A 19,386-nucleotide genomic window follows, 5' to 3' on the forward strand; every position below is an offset into this window, starting at 1 on the left:
CTGAACTCAATGAACTCGCTCATATATGGCCAAATGTACTAATATATGGGTATTATAACATATATTGATCCCTAATATCTTAATTAGGGCCCCACACTCCCCCCTTCCGTGGGATTTAATCCCACGGATCAACGATGGTATGATTAAGTTATTTGCTGTTATCTAGTAAATAAAGATCAAGTTTTGAACTAAGTTTTAACATTTTTAAGGTGCAGGTTCCGTGCTATTTATAAGTCCCAAGCCCATATCAAGCCATGCTGATCCGACATGATTTGCATACATAAATGCGAGCAAATATGACAGAGTAGTAGGAAATACATGATTATACATAGCATCTATAACACCAAAACAGATGAATAAATGATGGTGTAACTACAAAAGGTATGAAGACTCACACATGATATGGATCAACAAAATGGATTACATACATAGGATATATAAATTGATGAGTATATATGATTGGTATGTTAATAAATGATTATATATGTAAGTCAAATAATAATATATTGTCCATCAGGAGGGTCAGACAGGTCCTGAAAGAGTGTACACATCTTGAGTATTAAGATGGCCATTTGTTACAGGTTTTTATAAATTATTGTTACCCCACATTCCCCACCTCAGTCGGAAAAATGGCGACTGCTCTAGCATGCTCGTTTGGGTTTTTTGCCCTCAGCAGCACCCCGGGGGCGGGTCTACCCCGCGGGTATCCGCCCCTATTTCCACACATTCCCGAATGCCATTGGTTTGCGCCCAGTCAGCCAAGCTTGGATCTGATTGGTAGTGAGAGCTTATTACCGGAAGCAACGCTTTTGAAATCTGGCGCTAAATTATTTGAGGACTGAAGACGGGATGTTGCAGGATTTTTAAAGTGGGATTTAGCTGCATTGCTGAGAAAGAAAAGGTAAGCTTCATTTTTTTTTTTTTACATTTTAAGCACATTCAGTAGCTAAAAAATGCTCACCCTCTGTTATTTAAAAACGGTAAAAATATTGGTTTCGTCATTATTTTTTATCACATTACAGGGTTACCTGTGCTGGTGGTTGTGTCTTAATGGCTAACGTTAACTAACAATAGGTTTGGGTTGTTTTTTAGCTTTAGTAGCTAACAGTATTTCTGAATATTACTAAGTACTGTCTGCATAACTTGTTCTACTCTCTTTGAGGTTTAAGAGAGGTTAGCTATTGAACCGATTTTGTAGCTAATACTCTCAGAGCAGCAGCATTAGTAAGCTATTGTTTATGTATATACATTTTCAGAGCTATTCTTTGCTTTATTTATAGAAACACAGTTATGTAGTTACAATTATAAGATACAGTAGTGTGGTCGCTACCCTCAGAGCAGCATTAGATGCAGTAGTGTGGTCTCTACCCTCAGAGCAGCATTAGATACAGTAGTGTGGTCGCTACCCTCAGAGCAGCATTAGATACAGTAGTGTGGTCACTACCCTCAGAGCAGCATTAGATACAGTAGTGTGGTCGCTACCCTCATAGGAGCATTAGATACAGTAGTGTGGTCGCTACTCTCAGAGCAGCATTAGATACAGTAGTGTGGTCGCTACCCTCATAGGAGCATTAGATACAGTAGTATGGTCACTACTCTCAGAGCAGCATTAGATACAGTAGTGTGGTCGCTACTCTCAGAGCAGCATTAGATACAGTAGTGTGGTCGCTACTCTCAGAGCAGCATTAGATACAGTAGTGTGGTCGCTACCCTCAGAGCAGCATTAGATACAGTAGTGTGGTCGCTACCCTCAGAGCAGCATTAGATACAGTAGTGTGGTCGCTACCCTCATAGGAGCATTAGATACAGTAGTGTGGTCGCTACTCTCAGAGCAGCATTAGATACAGTAGTGTGGTCGCTACCCTCAGAGCAGCATTAGATGCAGTAGTGTGGTCGCTACTCTCAGAGCAGCATTAGATACAGTAGTGTGGTCGCTACTCTCAGAGCAGCATTAGATACAGTAGTGTGGTCGCTACCCTCAGAGCAGCATTAGATACAGTAGTGTGGTCACTACTCTCAGAGCAGCATTAGATACAGTAGTGTGGTCGCTACCCTCATAGGAGCATTAGATACAGTAGTGTGGTCACTACCCTCAGAGCAGCATTAGATACAGTAGTGTGGTCACTACTCTCAGAGCAGCATTAGATACAGTAGTGTGGTCGCTACCCTCATAGGAGCATTAGATACAGTAGTGTGGTCGCTACTCTCAGAGCAGCATTAGATGCAGTAGTGTGGTCGCTACCCTCAGAGCAGCATTAGATACAGTAGTGTGGTCACTACTCTCAGAGCAGCATTAGATACAGTAGTGTGGTCGCTACCCTCAGAGCAGCATTAGATACAGTAGTGTGGTCGCTACTCTCAGAGCAGCATTAGATACAGTAGTGTGGTCGCTACCCTCAGAGCAGCATTAGATACAGTAGTGTGGTCGCTACCCTCAGAGCAGCATTAGATACAGTAGTGTGGTCGCTACCCTCAGAGCAGCATTAGATACAGTAGTGTGGTCGCTACTCTCAGAGCAGCATTAGATACAGTAGTGTGGTCACTACTCTCAGAGCAGCATTAGATACAGTAGTGTGGTCACTACCCTCATAGCAGCATTAGATACAGTAGTGTGGTCTCTGCTCTCAGAGCAGCATTAGATACAGTAGTGTGGTCTCTGCTCTCAGAGCAGCATTAGATACAGTAGTGTGGTCTCTGCTCTCAGAGCAGCATTAGATACAGTAGTGTGGTCACTACTCTCAGAGCAGCATTAGATACAGTAGTGTGGTCTCTGCTCTCAGAGCAGCATTAGATACAGTAGTGTGGTCGCTACCCTCATAGCAGCATTAGATACAGTAGTGTGGTCGCTACCCTCAGAGCAGCATTAGATACAGTAGTGTGGTCGCTACCCTCAGAGCAGCATTAGATACAGTAGTGTGGTCGCTACCCTCAGAGCAGCATTAGATACAGTAGTGTGGTCACTACCCTCAGAGCAGCATTAGATACAGTAGTGTTTAAATAAATCTTGCTTTCAAAAATAACCTCACAAATATTTGAATCTTAGTGGGGAAAGAATAATTTACATACACTATATTGGCAAAAGTATTTGGTCACCCATCCAAATGATTAATTTCAGGTGCTCCAGTCATTTCAATTTCCACGGTTGTATTAAACCAAGCACCTAGGCAAGCAGCAGACTGCTTCTACAAACAACAATGGGTCTCTCTCAGGAGCTCAGTGAATTCCAGCGTGGTACAGTGATAGGATGCTGCACCTGTGCAACAAGTCCAGTCGTGAAATTTTACTACTCACTACTAAATATTTCAGAGCCTACTGTCAGTGATATTATAACACAGTGGAAGAGACTGGGAACGACAGCGACTTTGTGCTCTGTCACTGCAAAATAACAGTGGGGTCAGCGGATGCTGAGGAGCACAGTGCACAGAGTTCACCAACTTTCTGCAGTCACTACACCAATCACTACACACCTCCAAACTTCATGTAGCTTCTGATTAGCTCAAGAACAGTAGAGCATAGAGAGACTCATCTATCTATGCCTTATACTTTGGAAATATAGTGTAGTTTAGCAGTCTTTAAAGTAATTGGGTTCTCAAATTATTACTATAACAGTCGATTATAAGCAAAAGTTAAAGAAAGCATTAATCCTTGTTCAACATAAAATACTTTTGATTTAAATCTTTTTTTTTTTCTCTCAAACCTATTTTTACAGATGGAAGACTTTTGGGTGAAATCCATTGAACAGTCATTAAGGAAAGAAAGGGATGGGCGAGTTGAACGTCAGATTCATGTCTTGAAAGGCGAAACTCATGAAGATTTCATGAGAACCTATGTTGATGTTCTGCATCTCCAGGGCAGAGGTTACTTCATTTCCCGGAAGTCCAGATCACCAAATCTAATTCAGTGGAAATGTGAGCGTGGAAACAAAGCATCTGGTGCTTCAAGCGGCAATCCTGAGAAAACAAGAGCCAATTCTTGTCCAGCTTATGTTTCATTTCAGTTTGTCACAGATAACAATATTTCTGGATGCATAGTTAGGGTATTGGCTGAGCACAGTGGACATGACATTTCAAATTCCCAGGAAGATGGAGTAAATCGTGTGGATGAAGATTTACTGAATTACATACATGAGTGTCTCTCACAGGGACTTTCAAATTCAGAGATACTGTTAAGAACTGTGAGGTGGTTTCGCACATATGGCAAAAATGACCTCAGAGACAGAAGATATTTTCTCACTCAAAAGGATATCACTGGAATCCGTGCTGGTTTCAATGCCAGACAGAGATTTGACAGAAACGACAGTATATCAGTGGACAGATTAATAAAAGCAGATCTGCAGGACAGCATACTCTATTACCAGCCTTTATCCCACAAGGAACATCAGCCACTAATTATTGTGTTTAGTTCTCAGTGGCAGCAGGAACAGTGCAAACAGTTTGGATCTTCAATGATTTTTGTTGATGCAACTTACAAAGGTGTTACTCAGTATGGATTCGCATTCTATGCAGTGCTTGTGAAAACCTCGGAGGGGAAAGGAGTCCCTGTTGCCTTTTTTGTAATGAGTGAAGAATCCACAAGCAACATTGAAATCTGTCTGAGGAAACTCCAGGAGGCAGCTAACCTTTTCACCCCAAGGTAAATTTAATTTCTGCATAACCACTAAAATATTACACCAGCATTAAGTAACATTTTGTTCATTGTCATTGTTTATTAAATCTGAGTTTTTTTTATTATTGGTTCAATCATTGGTACATAATTGTTCAAGAATGAATTAAAATGTTAGCAGTATTCATAAGACTACCTAACCCTATGACTAAGATGCTAACATAAGCATGTATTATTTCACCATTCTTCAATTGTCAAAAGGCTTTGTATGTCTGTTTTGAAATGTTAATGTTTGTGTATAGTCTTATGAAAGCTGCCATAAAGTGTTTTACATAGAATTTTATTTGTAATGTCATGTAGGTGTGTAATGGTGGACAAGGATATCAAAGAAATCAACGCAATCAAAGCTGTGTTTCCTCATTCAGCAGTACTATTATGCTGGTTTCATGTGCTTCAGGTAAATATTTTTTATTAATTTAGAGGAATAGTAAATGTTTTTAAAAAATCACCTCCATTTGTAGTTAAATTAAAAATTTACTATTAATTGTAATGTATAGTAAAAGTTGGTGGAAACCATGTCAAACATTTTATTTACCAAAGTCATTTCATTAAAGGGTAGAACACGGGAAACTAATATTTAGTAACAAAACATTTTAAAGTGTGGTTCATGTTACAGTGCCTTGCAAATGTATTTGGGCCTTGAAATTTTCAGCCTTCGGAATCCAATCAAGAATTTGTGGAAAGAGCTGAATCTGCGGTTCACAAACAATATTTTTCCAACCTCACTGAACTTGAGCTGTTTTGCAAGGAAAGAATGGGAAAAATGTCAGTCTCTCAATGTGCAAAACTGATAGAGACAAACCCCAAGCGACTTGCTTCTGTAATCACAGGTGGCACTACAAAATATTAACACAAGGGACCAAATAATATTGAACACCCCACTTTTCAGTTTTTTTTATTCTAAAAAAAGTTGTGCCAAAAGATTGAAAAGTTCAACAGGGCTGAATACTTCTGTATATTAGGTCAACATATTATGGTCAAATTATATTTTTGTAGCTTATAATGGGCAAGAATGTTAATCTTCAGGTGGTTATGTGTCAAATACATTTTCACAATTTTATGTTGTTGCAGGCTGTACACCGGTGGCTTATTAGGCGTGATGGAGGTCACTTGAACACTTCAGCTAGAAATATGGTGATTAAAGGCATGGTGTCCTTAAAACAATGCACGAGTGTAAGTGATCTATAGTTAATGAAGAATGTGTGAAAAATAAATCTGTTTGGCCCTGATGAAGCTAATCAATTCCTTTATGTTTTTTTTGATATTTTGATTACACAGGCAGAAGAGTTCCAGAAAATGTCAGAGGACCTGCTTGCAAGAATAGAAACAGAAACACAGAGCACTCAAGTCTGTGATTACCTTCGCAAGAATTGGCTGACAAATGCAGAAATGTGGTCAAATTTTGGACGTTTGTTTTATCACCACCAAAGTGAAACAAACAATGTCGTTGAGAGGTAAAATCTGTATAAGCTTTACATGCTTGATTCACATTTTATAAATGTAATTAATATGCAGTCAAGTTACAGTATTATGACTACCTTCTCATTTTTTACGCTCAGTTTTTTTCAGCTTCACTGAGCATATAGAAGCACATTTGTTGTTCTATAATGAAAAAAAAAATAGTCCTTCTCTGCATACTTTGTAAGAAGGTGGTAACAATATTGTGACTTAACTGAGGTTATGTAAGCAGATTGTTTGGTTTCTATTTTAATTTTTTTTTTCTTTTTTTACTTTGTGTGTGGGGATATAAGATTTTTCCTAGGCCTCAAGTACGGTTTCTTCTGTGGCTATTCAAACAAAAGAGTTGACGATCTTCTCCGTTTGCTGAATGATGACGTTGTGCCGTACTACAAGTAAGCATTTCTATGAGAAAAACCTTTTTACTGCACTTACAATAGATCACTCTGTGTGTAATACATTTATATAACATAAGTTTCACATTTTGAACTGAATTATAGAATTAAGGTAACTTTTCAAATATATTCTTTTTTTTTAGATAGCCCTGCGTAGTCTGTTTCTCATTGAAATAGTAAAGAACAACTATTAAAACAATTCTACACTTTTATTTTAGGTAATTATACATAGTGAATGTCTAGCTATTCAATTGCTCAAGTTTAACATGAACTGGGGAAAAAAACAAACAATGTTGTTTAATTAAACAGGCATTTGGGAGATCTGCAGGCTGCTGGCAGAACAAATTCAAAATCTCCCCAGGATGTGTCTGAAGCTGCACAAAGGATGAAATCTAATGGACTTGGCCAAAGTGTGACCTACAACTCAGAAGGCCAGTTTAGCATTCCCTCAGAGACCATTCCTGGTCATGTGTATTCTGTGAACTTGGTTTATATGACTTGTGATTGTAAATATGCTTTAAAAGGCAATGTGTGTAAACATTTAGAGTTTGCAAAGATGATTTCTGCTGAAAATGGAACAGAGGTTGAGGACATACGCCAACGGGTGGCAAATGCACTCTGGACAGCCCAAGATTACACTGTGCATATGAACTCTGTTATAGTGGACAGTGGTACACAGCTAGGCATTGTAAACATGGAGACAGAAAAATGCTCTTGCTTGACAAGTAGCTTAGGAGAGGCATGTGTGTGCTTGAAGGTGTTGTGGAACTTAACGCAAAAGGCTCATACGGAGGAATCAAATCCACCTGAAATATCAAAACCAAATGATCACACGTATTCAATGGCAAATCAGGCACAGACACTGCAACCAAATTCATCAAAGTGGTGTATAAAGAAATTAGTGACTGATTTAAATGAATGGTGTAATAGCACAGACTACAAGCCATCCCTTGATATGTTTTCAGCAGTGAAGCATGCTCACCACATAATGTTTGGGAAATACACTAGGATTTGCAGAAAAAGAAAGATTGAGAGACTCCATCCTTACAGAAAATCTATCGAGTTGTCTAGAAAGAGAGCTTTGAATGTGCACAACTATCAGCTTGCAAAACCTGGTAAGAGACTTCTTTATACTTCCCGTCCAGATTCGACCTTCCAAAAGAAACGGGGAAAGCCTTCCAGCAACCGTGCAAAGTCAATGAGGGATGTCTACACAAAAGACTGAGAATCCTACTATTAGTGCTACTAGCTCCAATTGCTTATAGCAAATTTTGATGTAATCTGTATGTAACTTTTAAAATGAACTGTCTTTGTAGTTTAAAACCTCAGTATGCAATTACAAGAAGTGTGTTATGTAATTGTTTGGGAAGAGAGGGAGAAATAACTTCAAGTATGCTGCTCTTGTAAAGGTTTTAATTTCCAAAGTTAAGCATTAGCACTGACAAAGTTTTGTTTTATTATTTTTTTTATGTGTTTGTAAAGTAGTACAAAAGTTAACATTTGAAAAAAAGTACACAAAATACAATAAAGAACTATCAAGTGGAAAAGCTTTTGTTAAAGACTAGCACTTTTTTTAACTGCAACTAAACAAACAAAACACTGCTGCATGCACAGCACAATTGCTTTAACTTTCTTCTGTAAGCTGCCGTATGACTTGACGTAGGTACGCCTCCAGAATTTGAACAGAGACCTCAAATGTCTTTGGCCCCAGTCCATGAGTCACTGTGTTGTACCGACTCATGAACGGAGCCAAGACATTTTTGGTTTGTCCTAAGAACTCCCTGTTTGGAAAAGGCAAAGCAATATGTTAAAACCAAGTCAGTTTAAGTATTTCAAGGTGACAGTCTTGATTGTATTAGCATAAAACCAGTGACAGGGTCTTGGCAGATTAACTACCTTTGGGGTAAGAAGCAAACTTTGTACATTTAATCTCAATTCTATTAATTTTACAATTTACTGTACACGGTTTTATACAAAAAATATTTTACTTACTGAACAGACTTTGCTTTCAGGAGATCTGTTGCCTTGTCCTGTGAAGATTGCTGCGTTTCAGCAGCTGACTGGAAATCTATATGCCTACTGGCAAGCTTTCCCAGGTCCACAGCTAGGTCATCAGCTTCATCTGTAAGAGATTTTTAAGGGGAAATACAACTGATTTTACAATCTCTCTATATGATTAAAGTGTCAAGATGGAAACCAAGTCATTAAGAGTGGGTTTGGTGCAGCAATCTCTGTTCTAGAAAACACAGGGGTCATAGGAATCACATACACATCTAAGAGCTCGAAATGACAAGGTTATGATTATACACTTTTACAATAGTTATAAAAGGATTTTAGCCTTTAAATGGGGATACATAAATGCAATAAGAAGACTACTACAATACCAACTGCCACTGCACTAAAAGTAATAATATTCTATGAAAAATGGATGTTCTTTTTTTTTGTACATGCAGATGTTTTAAGGCAAAGTAGTATCAACATTCCACATAAATCTGTTTCAATGGTAGGATAAATATATTTGATGTATTCGCACTGTATATACTGTGACCTCTCCTATTAGCGCTTTTGTCAGGATATCTGTACATTTAACTATATATATATATATATATATATATATATATATATAATGTGTATATGTATAGCATAATTTAGTATGGATGCTGAGGTTACCTTCTGTTAATTTTGAACACATGGATGTGAGACGGGTCACTGGGGGAGGGATTATACCAGCAGCTTCCAGTTCCCCTTTCAGGGAGTCTTTATTGGATTTTGCTGTCCGCAGATATGACACAAGCCCATTTAAAGACAGAAACTCTGGGGGACCAATGCGACGCTGAATTTCATCCAGGCTGACGCGATACCTGTAAGTTACATGAAAAAATTTATTTGGCATATTAAAAAATGTCAAAAAAAGAGAGAATAAACTGTTTTATACCTTCTTTTTTCTCTGAAATTGCTTGATTTCAGGAGGGATTCCACCATGAAGACTTTTTCAGTGGGTAAGAAATTAACTGGCCTGTCTCCACCTATACAGGACTAATTGAAGAATTATATTAACATTTAGCTAAATCAGAAGAAGACAAAAAAACTGCAGTGTTCAGGGAACGTGCAGTATGTATACAAGTTAAAATCTATATTAAATATCTAGAAAATTGATTTGGAAGTGTGCTTTTACTTAGGTTAATTGGTGTTTGCAGAGTTAAAGAATCAAACTTTATTGCATGTGAAGGACATACCTGAGCTTGTGGTTCTTGTACAGGCTCTTGTTCGATACCTTTCCTGAGATTTGGACTGGATTGGACCTGGGGAAAAAATATCATTATCAAAATAGGATTAGAAACCACACTACTGTATCTAATGCTGCTCTAAAAGTAGTGACCACACTACTGTATCTAATGCTGCTCTAAAAGTAGCGACCACACTACTGTATCTAATGCTGCTCTAAAAGTAGCGACCACACTACTGTATCTAATGCTGCTCTGAGAGTAGTGACCACACTACTGTATCTAATGCTGCTCTGAGAGCAGAGACCACACTACTGTATCTAATGCTGCTCTGAGGGTAGCGACCACACTACTGTATCTAATGCTGCTCTGAGGGTAGCGACCACACTACTGTATCTAATGCTGCTCTGAGAGTAGCGACCACACTACTGTATCTAATGCTGCTCTAAAAGTAGCGACCACACTACTGTATCTAATGCTGCTCTAAAAGTAGCGACCACACTACTGTATCTAATGCTGCTCTGAGAGTAGTGACCACACTACTGTATCTAATGCTGCTCTGAGAGCAGAGACCACACTACTGTATCTAATGCTCCTATGAGGGTAGCGACCACACTACTGTATCTAATGCTGCTCTGAGGGTAGCGACCACACTACTGTATCTAATGCTGCTCTGAGAGTAGCGACCACACTACTGTATCTAATGCTGCTCTGAGGGTAGCGACCACACTACTGTATCTAATGCTGCTCTGAGGGTAGTGACCACACTACTGTATCTAATGCTGCTCTGAGAGTAGTGACCACACTACTGTATCTAATGCTGCTCTGAGGGTAGCGACCACACTACTGTATCTAATGCTGCTCTGAGGGTAGCGACCACACTACTGTATCTAATGCTGCTCTGAGAGTAGCGACCACACTACTGTATCTAATGCTGCTCTGAGGGTAGCGACCACACTACTGTATCTAATGCTGCTCTGAGGGTAGTGACCACACTACTGTATCTAATGCTGCTCTGAGAGTAGTGACCACACTACTGTATCTAATGCTGCTCTGAGGGTAGCGACCACACTACTGTATCTAATGCTGCTCTGAGAGTAGCGACCACACTACTGTATCTAATGCTGCTCTGAGAGTAGCGACCACACTACTGTATCTAATGCTGCTCTGAAAGTAGCGACCACACTACTGTATCTAATGCTGCTCTGAGAGTAGCGACCACACTACTGTATCTAATGCTGCTCTGAGGGTAGCGACCACACTACTGTATCTAATGCTGCTCTGAGAGTAGCGACCACACTACTGTATCTAATGCTCCTATGAGGGTAGCGACCACACTACTGTATCTAATGCTCCTATGAGGGTAGCGACCACACTACTGTATCTAATGCTGCTCTGAGAGTAGCGACCACACTACTGTATCTAATGCTGCTCTGAGAGTAGCGACCACACTACTGTATCTAATGCTGCTCTGAGAGTAGCGACCACACTACTGTATCTAATGCTGCTCTGAGAGTAGTGACCATACTACTGTATCTAATGCTCCTATGAGGGTAGCGACCACACTACTGTATCTAATGCTCCTATGAGGGTAGCGACCACACTACTGTATCTAATGCTCCTATGAGGGTAGCGACCACATTACTGTATCTAATAAATCAAACTTTATTGCATGTGAAGGACATACCTGAGCTTGTGGTTCTTGTACAGGCTCTTGTTCGATACCTTTCCCGAGATTTGGACTGGATTGGACCTGGGGAAAAAATATCATTATCAAAATAGGATTAGAAACCACACTACTGTATCTAATGCTGCTCTGAGAGTAGCGACCACACTACTGTATCTAATGCTGCTCTGAGAGTAGCGACCACACTACTGTATCTAATGCTGCTCTGAGAGTAGCGACCACACTACTGTATCTAATGCTGCTCTGAGAGTAGCGACCACACTACTGTATCTAATGCTGCTCTGAGAGTAGCGACCACACTACTGTATCTAATGCTCCTATGAGGGTAGCGACCACACTACTGTATCTAATGCTGCTCTGAGAGTAGCGACCACACTACTGTATCTAATGCTCCTATGAGGGTAGCGACCACACTACTGTATCTAATGGTCCTATGAGGGTAGCGACCACACTACTGTATCTAATGCTGCTCTGAGAGTAGCGACCACACTACTGTATCTAATGCTGCTCTGAGAGTAGCGACCACACTACTGTATCTAATGCTGCTCTGAGGGTAGCGACCACACTACTGTATCTAATGCTGCTCTGAGAGTAGTGACCACACTACTGTATCTAATGCTGCTCTGAGAGTAGTGACCACACTACTGTATCTAATGCTGCTATGAGGGTAGCGACCACACTACTGTATCTAATGCTGCTCTGAGGGTAGCGACCACACTACTGTATCTAATGCTGCTCTGAGAGTAGCGACCACACTACTGTATCTAATGCTGCTCTGAGAGTAGCGACCACACTACTGTATCTAATGCTGCTCTGAGGGTAGCGACCACACTACTGTATCTAATGCTGCTCTGAGAGTAGTGACCACACTACTGTATCTAATGCTGCTCTGAGAGTAGCGACCACACTACTGTATCTAATGCTGCTCTGAGAGTAGCGACCACACTACTGTATCTAATGCTCCTATGAGGGTAGCGACCACACTACTGTATCTAATGCTCCTATGAGGGTAGCGACCACACTACTGTATCTAATGCTCCTATGAGGGTAGCGACCACATTACTGTATCTAATAAATCAAACTTTATTGCATGTGAAGGACATACCTGAGCTTGTGGTTCTTGTACAGGCTCTTGTTCGATACCTTTCCCGAGATTTGGACTGGATTGGACCTGGGGAAAAAATATCATTATCAAAATAGGATTAGAAACCACACTACTGTATCTAATGCTGCTCTGAGAGTAGCGACCACACTACTGTATCTAATGCTGCTCTGAGAGTAGTGACCACACTACTGTATCTAATGCTGCTCTGAGAGTAGCGACCACACTACTGTATCTAATGCTGCTCTGAGAGTAGCGACCACACTACTGTATCTAATGCTGCTCTGAGAGTAGTGACCACACTACTGTATCTAATGCTGCTCTGAGAGTAGCGACCACACTACTGTATCTAATGCTGCTCTGAGAGTAGCGACCACACTACTGTATCTAATGCTGCTCTGAGAGTAGTGACCACACTACTGTATCTAATGCTGCTCTGAGAGTAGCGACCACACTACTGTATCTAATGCTGCTCTGAGAGTAGCGACCACACTACTGTATCTAATGCTGCTCTGAGAGTAGCGACCACACTACTGTATCTAATGCTCCTATGAGGGTAGCGACCACACTACTGTATCTAATGCTGCTCTGAGAGTAGCGACCACACTACTGTATCTAATGCTCCTATGAGGGTAGCGACCACACTACTGTATCTAATGCTGCTCTGAGAGTAGCGACCACACTACTGTATCTAATGCTGCTCTGAGAGTAGCGACCACACTACTGTATCTAATGCTGCTCTGAGAGTAGTGACCATACTACTGTATCTAATGCTCCTATGAGGGTAGAGACCACACTACTGTATCTAATGCTGCTCTGAGAGTAGCGACCACACTACTGTATCTAATGCTGCTCTGAGAGTAGCGACCACACTACTGTATCTAATGCTGCTCTGAGAGTAGTGACCATACTACTGTATCTAATGCTCCTATGAGGGTAGCGACCACACTACTGTATCTAATGCTGCTCTGAGAGTAGCGACCACACTACTGTATCTAATGCTGCTCTGAGAGTAGTGACCACACTACTGTATCTAATGCTGCTCTGAGAGTAGCGACCACACTACTGTATCTAATGCTGCTCTGAGAGTAGCGACCACACTACTGTATCTAATGCTGCTCTGAGAGTAGCGACCACACTACTGTATCTAATGCTGCTCTGAGAGTAGCGACCACACTACTGTATCTAATGCTGCTCTGAGAGTAGTGACCATACTACTGTATCTAATGCTCCTATGAGGGTAGCGACCACACTACTGTATCTAATGCTCCTATGAGGGTAGCGACCACATTACTGTATCTAATAAATCAAACTTTATTGCATGTGAAGGACATACCTGAGCTTGTGGTTCTTGTACAGGCTCTTGTTCGATACCTTTCCCGAGATTTGGACTGGATTGGACCTGGGGAAAAAATATCATTATCAAAATAGGATTAGAAACCACACTACTGTATCTAATGCTGCTCTGAGAGTAGCGACCACACTACTGTATCTAATGCTGCTCTGAGAGTAGTGACCACACTACTGTATCTAATGCTGCTCTGAGAGTAGCGACCACACTACTGTATCTAATGCTGCTCTGAGAGTAGCGACCACACTACTGTATCTAATGCTGCTCTGAGAGTAGTGACCACACTACTGTATCTAATGCTGCTCTGAGAGTAGCGACCACACTACTGTATCTAATGCTGCTCTGAGAGTAGTGACCACACTACTGTATCTAATGCTGCTCTAAAAGTAGCGACCACACTACTGTATCTAATGCTGCTCTGAGGGTAGCGACCACACTACTGTATCTAATGCTGCTCTGAGAGTAGTGACCACACTACTGTATCTAATGCTGCTCTGAGAGTAGTGACCACACTACTGTATCTAATGCTGCTCTGAGAGTAGCGACCACACTACTGTATCTAATGCTGCTCTGAGAGTAGCGACCACACTACTGTATCTAATGCTGCTCTGAGAGTAGCGACCACACTACTGTATCTAATGCTCCTATGAGGGTAGCGACCACACTACTGTATCTAATGCTGCTCTGAGAGTAGCGACCACACTACTGTATCTAATGCTGCTCTGAGAGTAGCGACCACACTACTGTATCTAATGCTGCTCTGAGAGTAGCGACCACACTACTGTATCTAATGCTGCTCTGAGAGTAGCGACCACACTACTGTATCTAATGCTCCTATGAGGGTAGCGACCACATTACTGTATCTAATAAATCAAACTTTATTGCATGTGAAGGACATACCTGAGCTTGTGGTTCTTGTACAGGCTCTTGTTCGATACCTTTCCCGAGATTTGGACTGGATTGGACCTGGGGAAAAAATATCATTATCAAAATAGGATTAGAAACCACACTACTGTATCTAATGCTGCTCTGAGAGTAGCGACCACACTACTGTATCTAATGCTGCTCTGAGAGTAGCGACCACACTACTGTATCTAATGCTCCTATGAGGGTAGCGACCACACTACTGTATCTAATGCTGCTCTGAGAGTAGCGACCACACTACTGTATCTAATGCTGCTCTGAGAGTAGCGACCACACTACTGTATCTAATGCTCCTATGAGGGTAGCGACCACACTACTGTATCTAATGCTGCTCTGAGAGTAGCGACCACACTACTGTATCTAATGCTGCTCTGAGAGTAGCGACCACACTACTGTATCTAATGCTCCTATGAGGGTAGCGACCACACTACTGTATCTAATGCTGCTCTGAGAGTAGCGACCACACTACTGTATCTAATGCTCCTATGAGGGTAGCGACCACACTACTGTATCTAATGCTCCTATGAGGGTAGCGACCACACTACTGTATCTAATGCTCCTATGAGGGTAGCGACCACACTACTGTATCTAATGCTGCTCTGAGAGTAGCGACCACACTACTGTATCTAATGCTGCTCTGAGAGTAGCGACCACACTACTGTATCTAATGCTGCTCTGAGAGTAGTGACCACACTACTGTATCTAATGCTGCTCTGAGAGTAGCGACCACACTACTGTATCTAATGCTGCTCTGAGAGTAGCGACCACACTACTGTATCTAATGCTGCTCTGAGAGTAGCGACCACACTACTGTATCTAATGCTGCTCTGAGAGTAGCGACCACACTACTGTATCTAATGCTGCTCTGAGAGTAGTGACCACACTACTGTATCTAATGCTGCTCTGAGAGTAGCGACCACACTACTGTATCTAATGCTGCTCTGAGAGTAGCGACCACACTACTGTATCTAATGCTGCTCTGAGAGTAGCGACCACACTACTGTATCTAATGCTGCTCTGAGAGTAGCGACCACACTACTGTATCTAATGCTGCTCTGAGAGTAGCGACCACACTACTGTATCTAATGCTGCTCTAAAAGTAGTGACCACACTACTGTATCTAATGCTGCTCTAAAAGTAGTGACCACACTACTGTATCTAATGCTGCTCTGAGAGTAGTGACCACACTACTGTATCTAATGCTGCTCTGAGAGTAGTGACCACACTACTGTATCTAATGCTGCTCTGAGGGTAGTGACCACACTACTGTATCTAATGCTGCTCTGAGGGTAGTGACCACACTACTGTATCTAATGATGCTCTGAGGGTAGCGACCACATTACTGTATCTAATGCTGCTCTGAGGGTAGCGACCACATTACTGTATCTAATGCTGCTCTGAGGGTAGCGACCACATTAATGTATCTAATGCTGCTCTGAGGGTAGCGACCACACTACTGTATCTAATGCTGCTCTGAGAGTAGTGACCACACTACTGTATCTAATGCTGCTCTGAGAGTAGCGACCACACAACTGTATCTAATGCTGCTCTGAGGGTAGCGACCACACTACTGTATCTAATGCTGCTCTGAGAGTAGTGACCACACTACTGTATCTAATGCTGCTCTGAGAGTAGTGACCACACTACTGTATCTAATGCTGCTCTGAGGGTAGTGACCACACTACTGTATCTAATGCTGCTCTGAGGGTAGCGACCACACTACTGTATCTAATGCTGCTCTGAGGGTAGTGACCACACTACTGTATCTAATGCTGCTCTGAGGGTAGTGACCACACTACTGTATCTAATGCTGCTCTGAGGGTAGCGACCACACTACTGTATCTAATGCTGCTATGAGGGTAGCGACCACACTACTGTATCTAATGCTGCTCTGAGGGTAGTGACCACACTACTGTATCTAATGCTGCTCTGAGGGTAGTGACCACACTACTGTATCTAATGCTGCTCTGAGGGTAGCGACCACACTACTGTATCTAATGCTGCTATGAGGGTAGCGACCACACTACTGTATCTAATGCTGCTCTGAGGGTAGTGACCACACTACTGTATCTAATGCTGCTCTGAGGGTAGTGACCACACTACTGTATCTAATGCTGCTATGAGGGTAGTGACCACACTACTGTATCTAATAAATCAAACTTTATTGCATGTGAAGGATATACCTGAGCTTGTGGTTCTTGTGCTCGCTCAGAACCTTTCTCCACGTTTGTAGTGGTTGGGACCTGAGAAGGAGCATTATGTTAATAAATGAACAATATAAACAGTGAACTGTATTTTACCTGTATATATCCTATTTTCACAATACATTAATTAATTCACACATACACATTATCTCTCTCTCTCTCTTTATTTTTCTCTCTCTCTCTCTCTCTCTCTGTCTTCCTCTAAAACAGTAACCAATAATTTTACTCTGAGATAAATGTTTTTGTTAGGTAACCAGCACACATTCTTCTTTGTGAGCATTAATCTGCATTTTGTAGCCCTACAACACCTGTACCTCTACTCTACGTCTCTTTACATTCTTTCTACGACGCATCTGCAAAGACAAAAACATAACAAATAAAGCCACACTTAAAACAGGACAGTGTTGGTTAATTTAGCTACTAGCAATCTGACATAATTCCAATGGGTAGCTAGCTGGCTGGCTGGCATGCTAACTGGTTAGCAAGCAAAGTTTTCTGAATTAGCCAAAGATAGTTTGCTAGTTATGTTTAGTTAGCACCTAGCCAGCCTAACTATACTAAAACCGCTGTTTTTAACGTAACACATACCTTGTTTCCACCCAGCCTCGTTTTTGTCTGCTTTCCTTGTGTTTTTACTTAAAAGTAAACTCTCACAACCAATCAGGTACACTCTCACAACCAATCAGATCCAAGCTTGGCTGACTGGGCGCAAACCAATGGCATTTAGGAATGTGTGAAATAGGGGCGGATACCCGCGGGGTAGACCCGCCCCCGGTGTGCTGCTGAGGGCAAAAAACCCAAACGAGCCTCTAGCATAGTGTGGCACGTCAAACATGGCATCAGGCAATAGCAACCCAACCGGAGCCTATGATACAGCAGGGTACACCAGGAGCCAAGGTATAGGCAAGCCAGCCCCGAACTAAGTCAAGGTCAGGAAGCCCCCCCTGAGAACCAGATGCAATAACTGATCAGGCAGTCACAGGTCAATAGGTCGTACCTGAAACAGATTATCTCATAGTTCCCCTATGAGAGTCGTGTAAGCTAACCAAAACAATGCACACACCGTAGGCCCCACCGATGTAAGGGGCTCCTCTTCACTTGTATTGGGAATGTGGGCGTAGGAAAAAGTAGTCAATTCAAGCCAATTAAGCCTGTCAAAGTAGACAAGTGATCCAAAATAAGCCTGTCCCCCCTTTCGCACAATATACATATCCAACGTCAAACATTTCACCAAACAGTGAAAGGCACTCGTAGAATACAATAAGTCAAATAATAATGTGAAATAATGGAGCAATGGGACGAAAATGCAAAGGGTGCTCGATTAAGTAGTCCACAGAGTTGGAGAAGAAATGCAAAGATCAAAAAACGAGTACAAAGTTCAAATCCAGAAAACAGGAAGTAGCAAAAAAAAGGTAAAACGATGGTCTTCCGCCTTTTGTGACTTTACGCCACGTAGAAAGGCACGGTGCAGGTCAAGGGAGAGGTTACTAGCACTTCACCCTGACCCGTAGTCTCCAGGGAAAGGGTCGAAGGACATAAAATGACAAGTCAGTCCGACATTAGAATAATAAGGAAACGTGAATCACAGCGCATTGGACAATAAGACCAGAAATATTTTGCTTAACCAAAATTTTTTAACACAAGGAACAACAAAACAAACATCAAAATAAAATAAAATACGAAAGAATCATATCCAATGTCATTAACATAGCGTTCTATTGACCAGAAAATAACCAGGAAAAAGAAAGAAATTGAGCAGCCTGTGAGTTTTGTACATGGGCGTGTAAAATATCTATAGATGAATTACAGAAGAATATGTAAAAACTTTGATGAGATTGTGTACAAAGTGCTGTTTTATATGAATTTACAGAGCATTAATGGGGGTTAACATTTAATTTCTTATAATTTACAATCAAAACCAGAAAAAGCTTATATGAAGTGACTGTCCCAATCACATTTCACAAAGTTAGATCTGTAATACAAAGAAACAAATTAAGTAATTTATTTATCAATCATGTATTGATAATCCACCCCTAACAAAAACATTTTGTCCCAAAAATGAATGTTATGTTTCATAGTTACTGACCGCCAGGGCGGTGCTTAATGTGAATGTATTCCCTGCCGTGCCCACGGCGAACCGAGAGTTGTATACCAACGAAGTCACTACACGTGACACAGCGTGTGACGCAAGCGGGGTATAAATGCCCCCTGGCACTCGCTGCTCCTCCTCTTTTTCTTCTCGCCCAGAACCGATTGAGTGCAGCTCGCTTCAGAGCTCGGATTCCGACCTCTAGAGCTGTTTTTTTCATCATCTTTTTCTTCTCCTTTTTTCTTCTCCTATTTTGGATTACTCGTCGCCAGTACCCACACGAAGCTTGG

The 19,386-nt window shown here is 41.4% G+C and overlaps 2 protein-coding genes across 22 annotated transcripts; one reads left to right on the forward strand and one right to left on the reverse strand.

Annotated features, from left to right (window-relative positions):
- The first annotated feature begins 653 nt into the window (after positions 1–653).
- On the forward strand, positions 654–7,843 carry LOC111196604 (uncharacterized). Of its 2 annotated transcripts, XM_049473768.1 has the most exons (7): positions 654–901; positions 3,710–4,632; positions 4,963–5,059; positions 5,734–5,835; positions 5,941–6,116; positions 6,414–6,515; positions 6,825–7,843. In XM_049473768.1, the coding sequence occupies exons 2-7, from the start codon at positions 3,710–3,712 to the stop codon at positions 7,738–7,740; spliced, it is 2,316 nt and encodes a 771-aa protein (XP_049329725.1). In that variant the 5' UTR covers positions 654–901; the 3' UTR covers positions 7,741–7,843. The 2 variants fall into 2 exon arrangements, with proteins under 2 accessions (XP_049329725.1, XP_049329726.1); XM_049473769.1 differs by lacking the exon at positions 5,734–5,835.
- Positions 7,844–7,911: 68 nt separating this feature from the next.
- LOC111196602 (transcription factor AP-2-alpha-like) lies at positions 7,912–19,095 on the reverse strand. Of its 20 annotated transcripts, XM_049473777.1 has the most exons (12): positions 17,596–19,095; positions 17,322–17,360; positions 16,987–17,046; positions 14,780–14,845; positions 13,865–13,930; positions 12,532–12,597; positions 11,427–11,492; positions 9,752–9,817; positions 9,451–9,551; positions 9,186–9,376; positions 8,508–8,637; positions 7,912–8,296 (listed from the first exon to the last, which is right to left on the reverse strand). In XM_049473777.1, the coding sequence occupies exons 2-12, from the start codon at positions 17,358–17,360 to the stop codon at positions 8,140–8,142; spliced, it is 1,008 nt and encodes a 335-aa protein (XP_049329734.1). In that variant the 5' UTR covers positions 17,596–19,095; the 3' UTR covers positions 7,912–8,139. The 20 variants fall into 20 exon arrangements, with proteins under 20 accessions (XP_049329734.1, XP_049329738.1, XP_049329736.1 ...); XM_049473781.1 differs by lacking the exon at positions 14,780–14,845; XM_049473779.1 differs by lacking the exon at positions 13,865–13,930.
- Between the last annotated feature and the right edge of the window lie 291 nt (positions 19,096–19,386).

The sequence above is a fragment of the Astyanax mexicanus genome, unplaced genomic scaffold, assembly GCF_023375975.1.
Source record: "Astyanax mexicanus isolate ESR-SI-001 unplaced genomic scaffold, AstMex3_surface scaffold_46, whole genome shotgun sequence".
NCBI lineage: Eukaryota > Metazoa > Chordata > Actinopteri > Characiformes > Acestrorhamphidae > Astyanax > Astyanax mexicanus.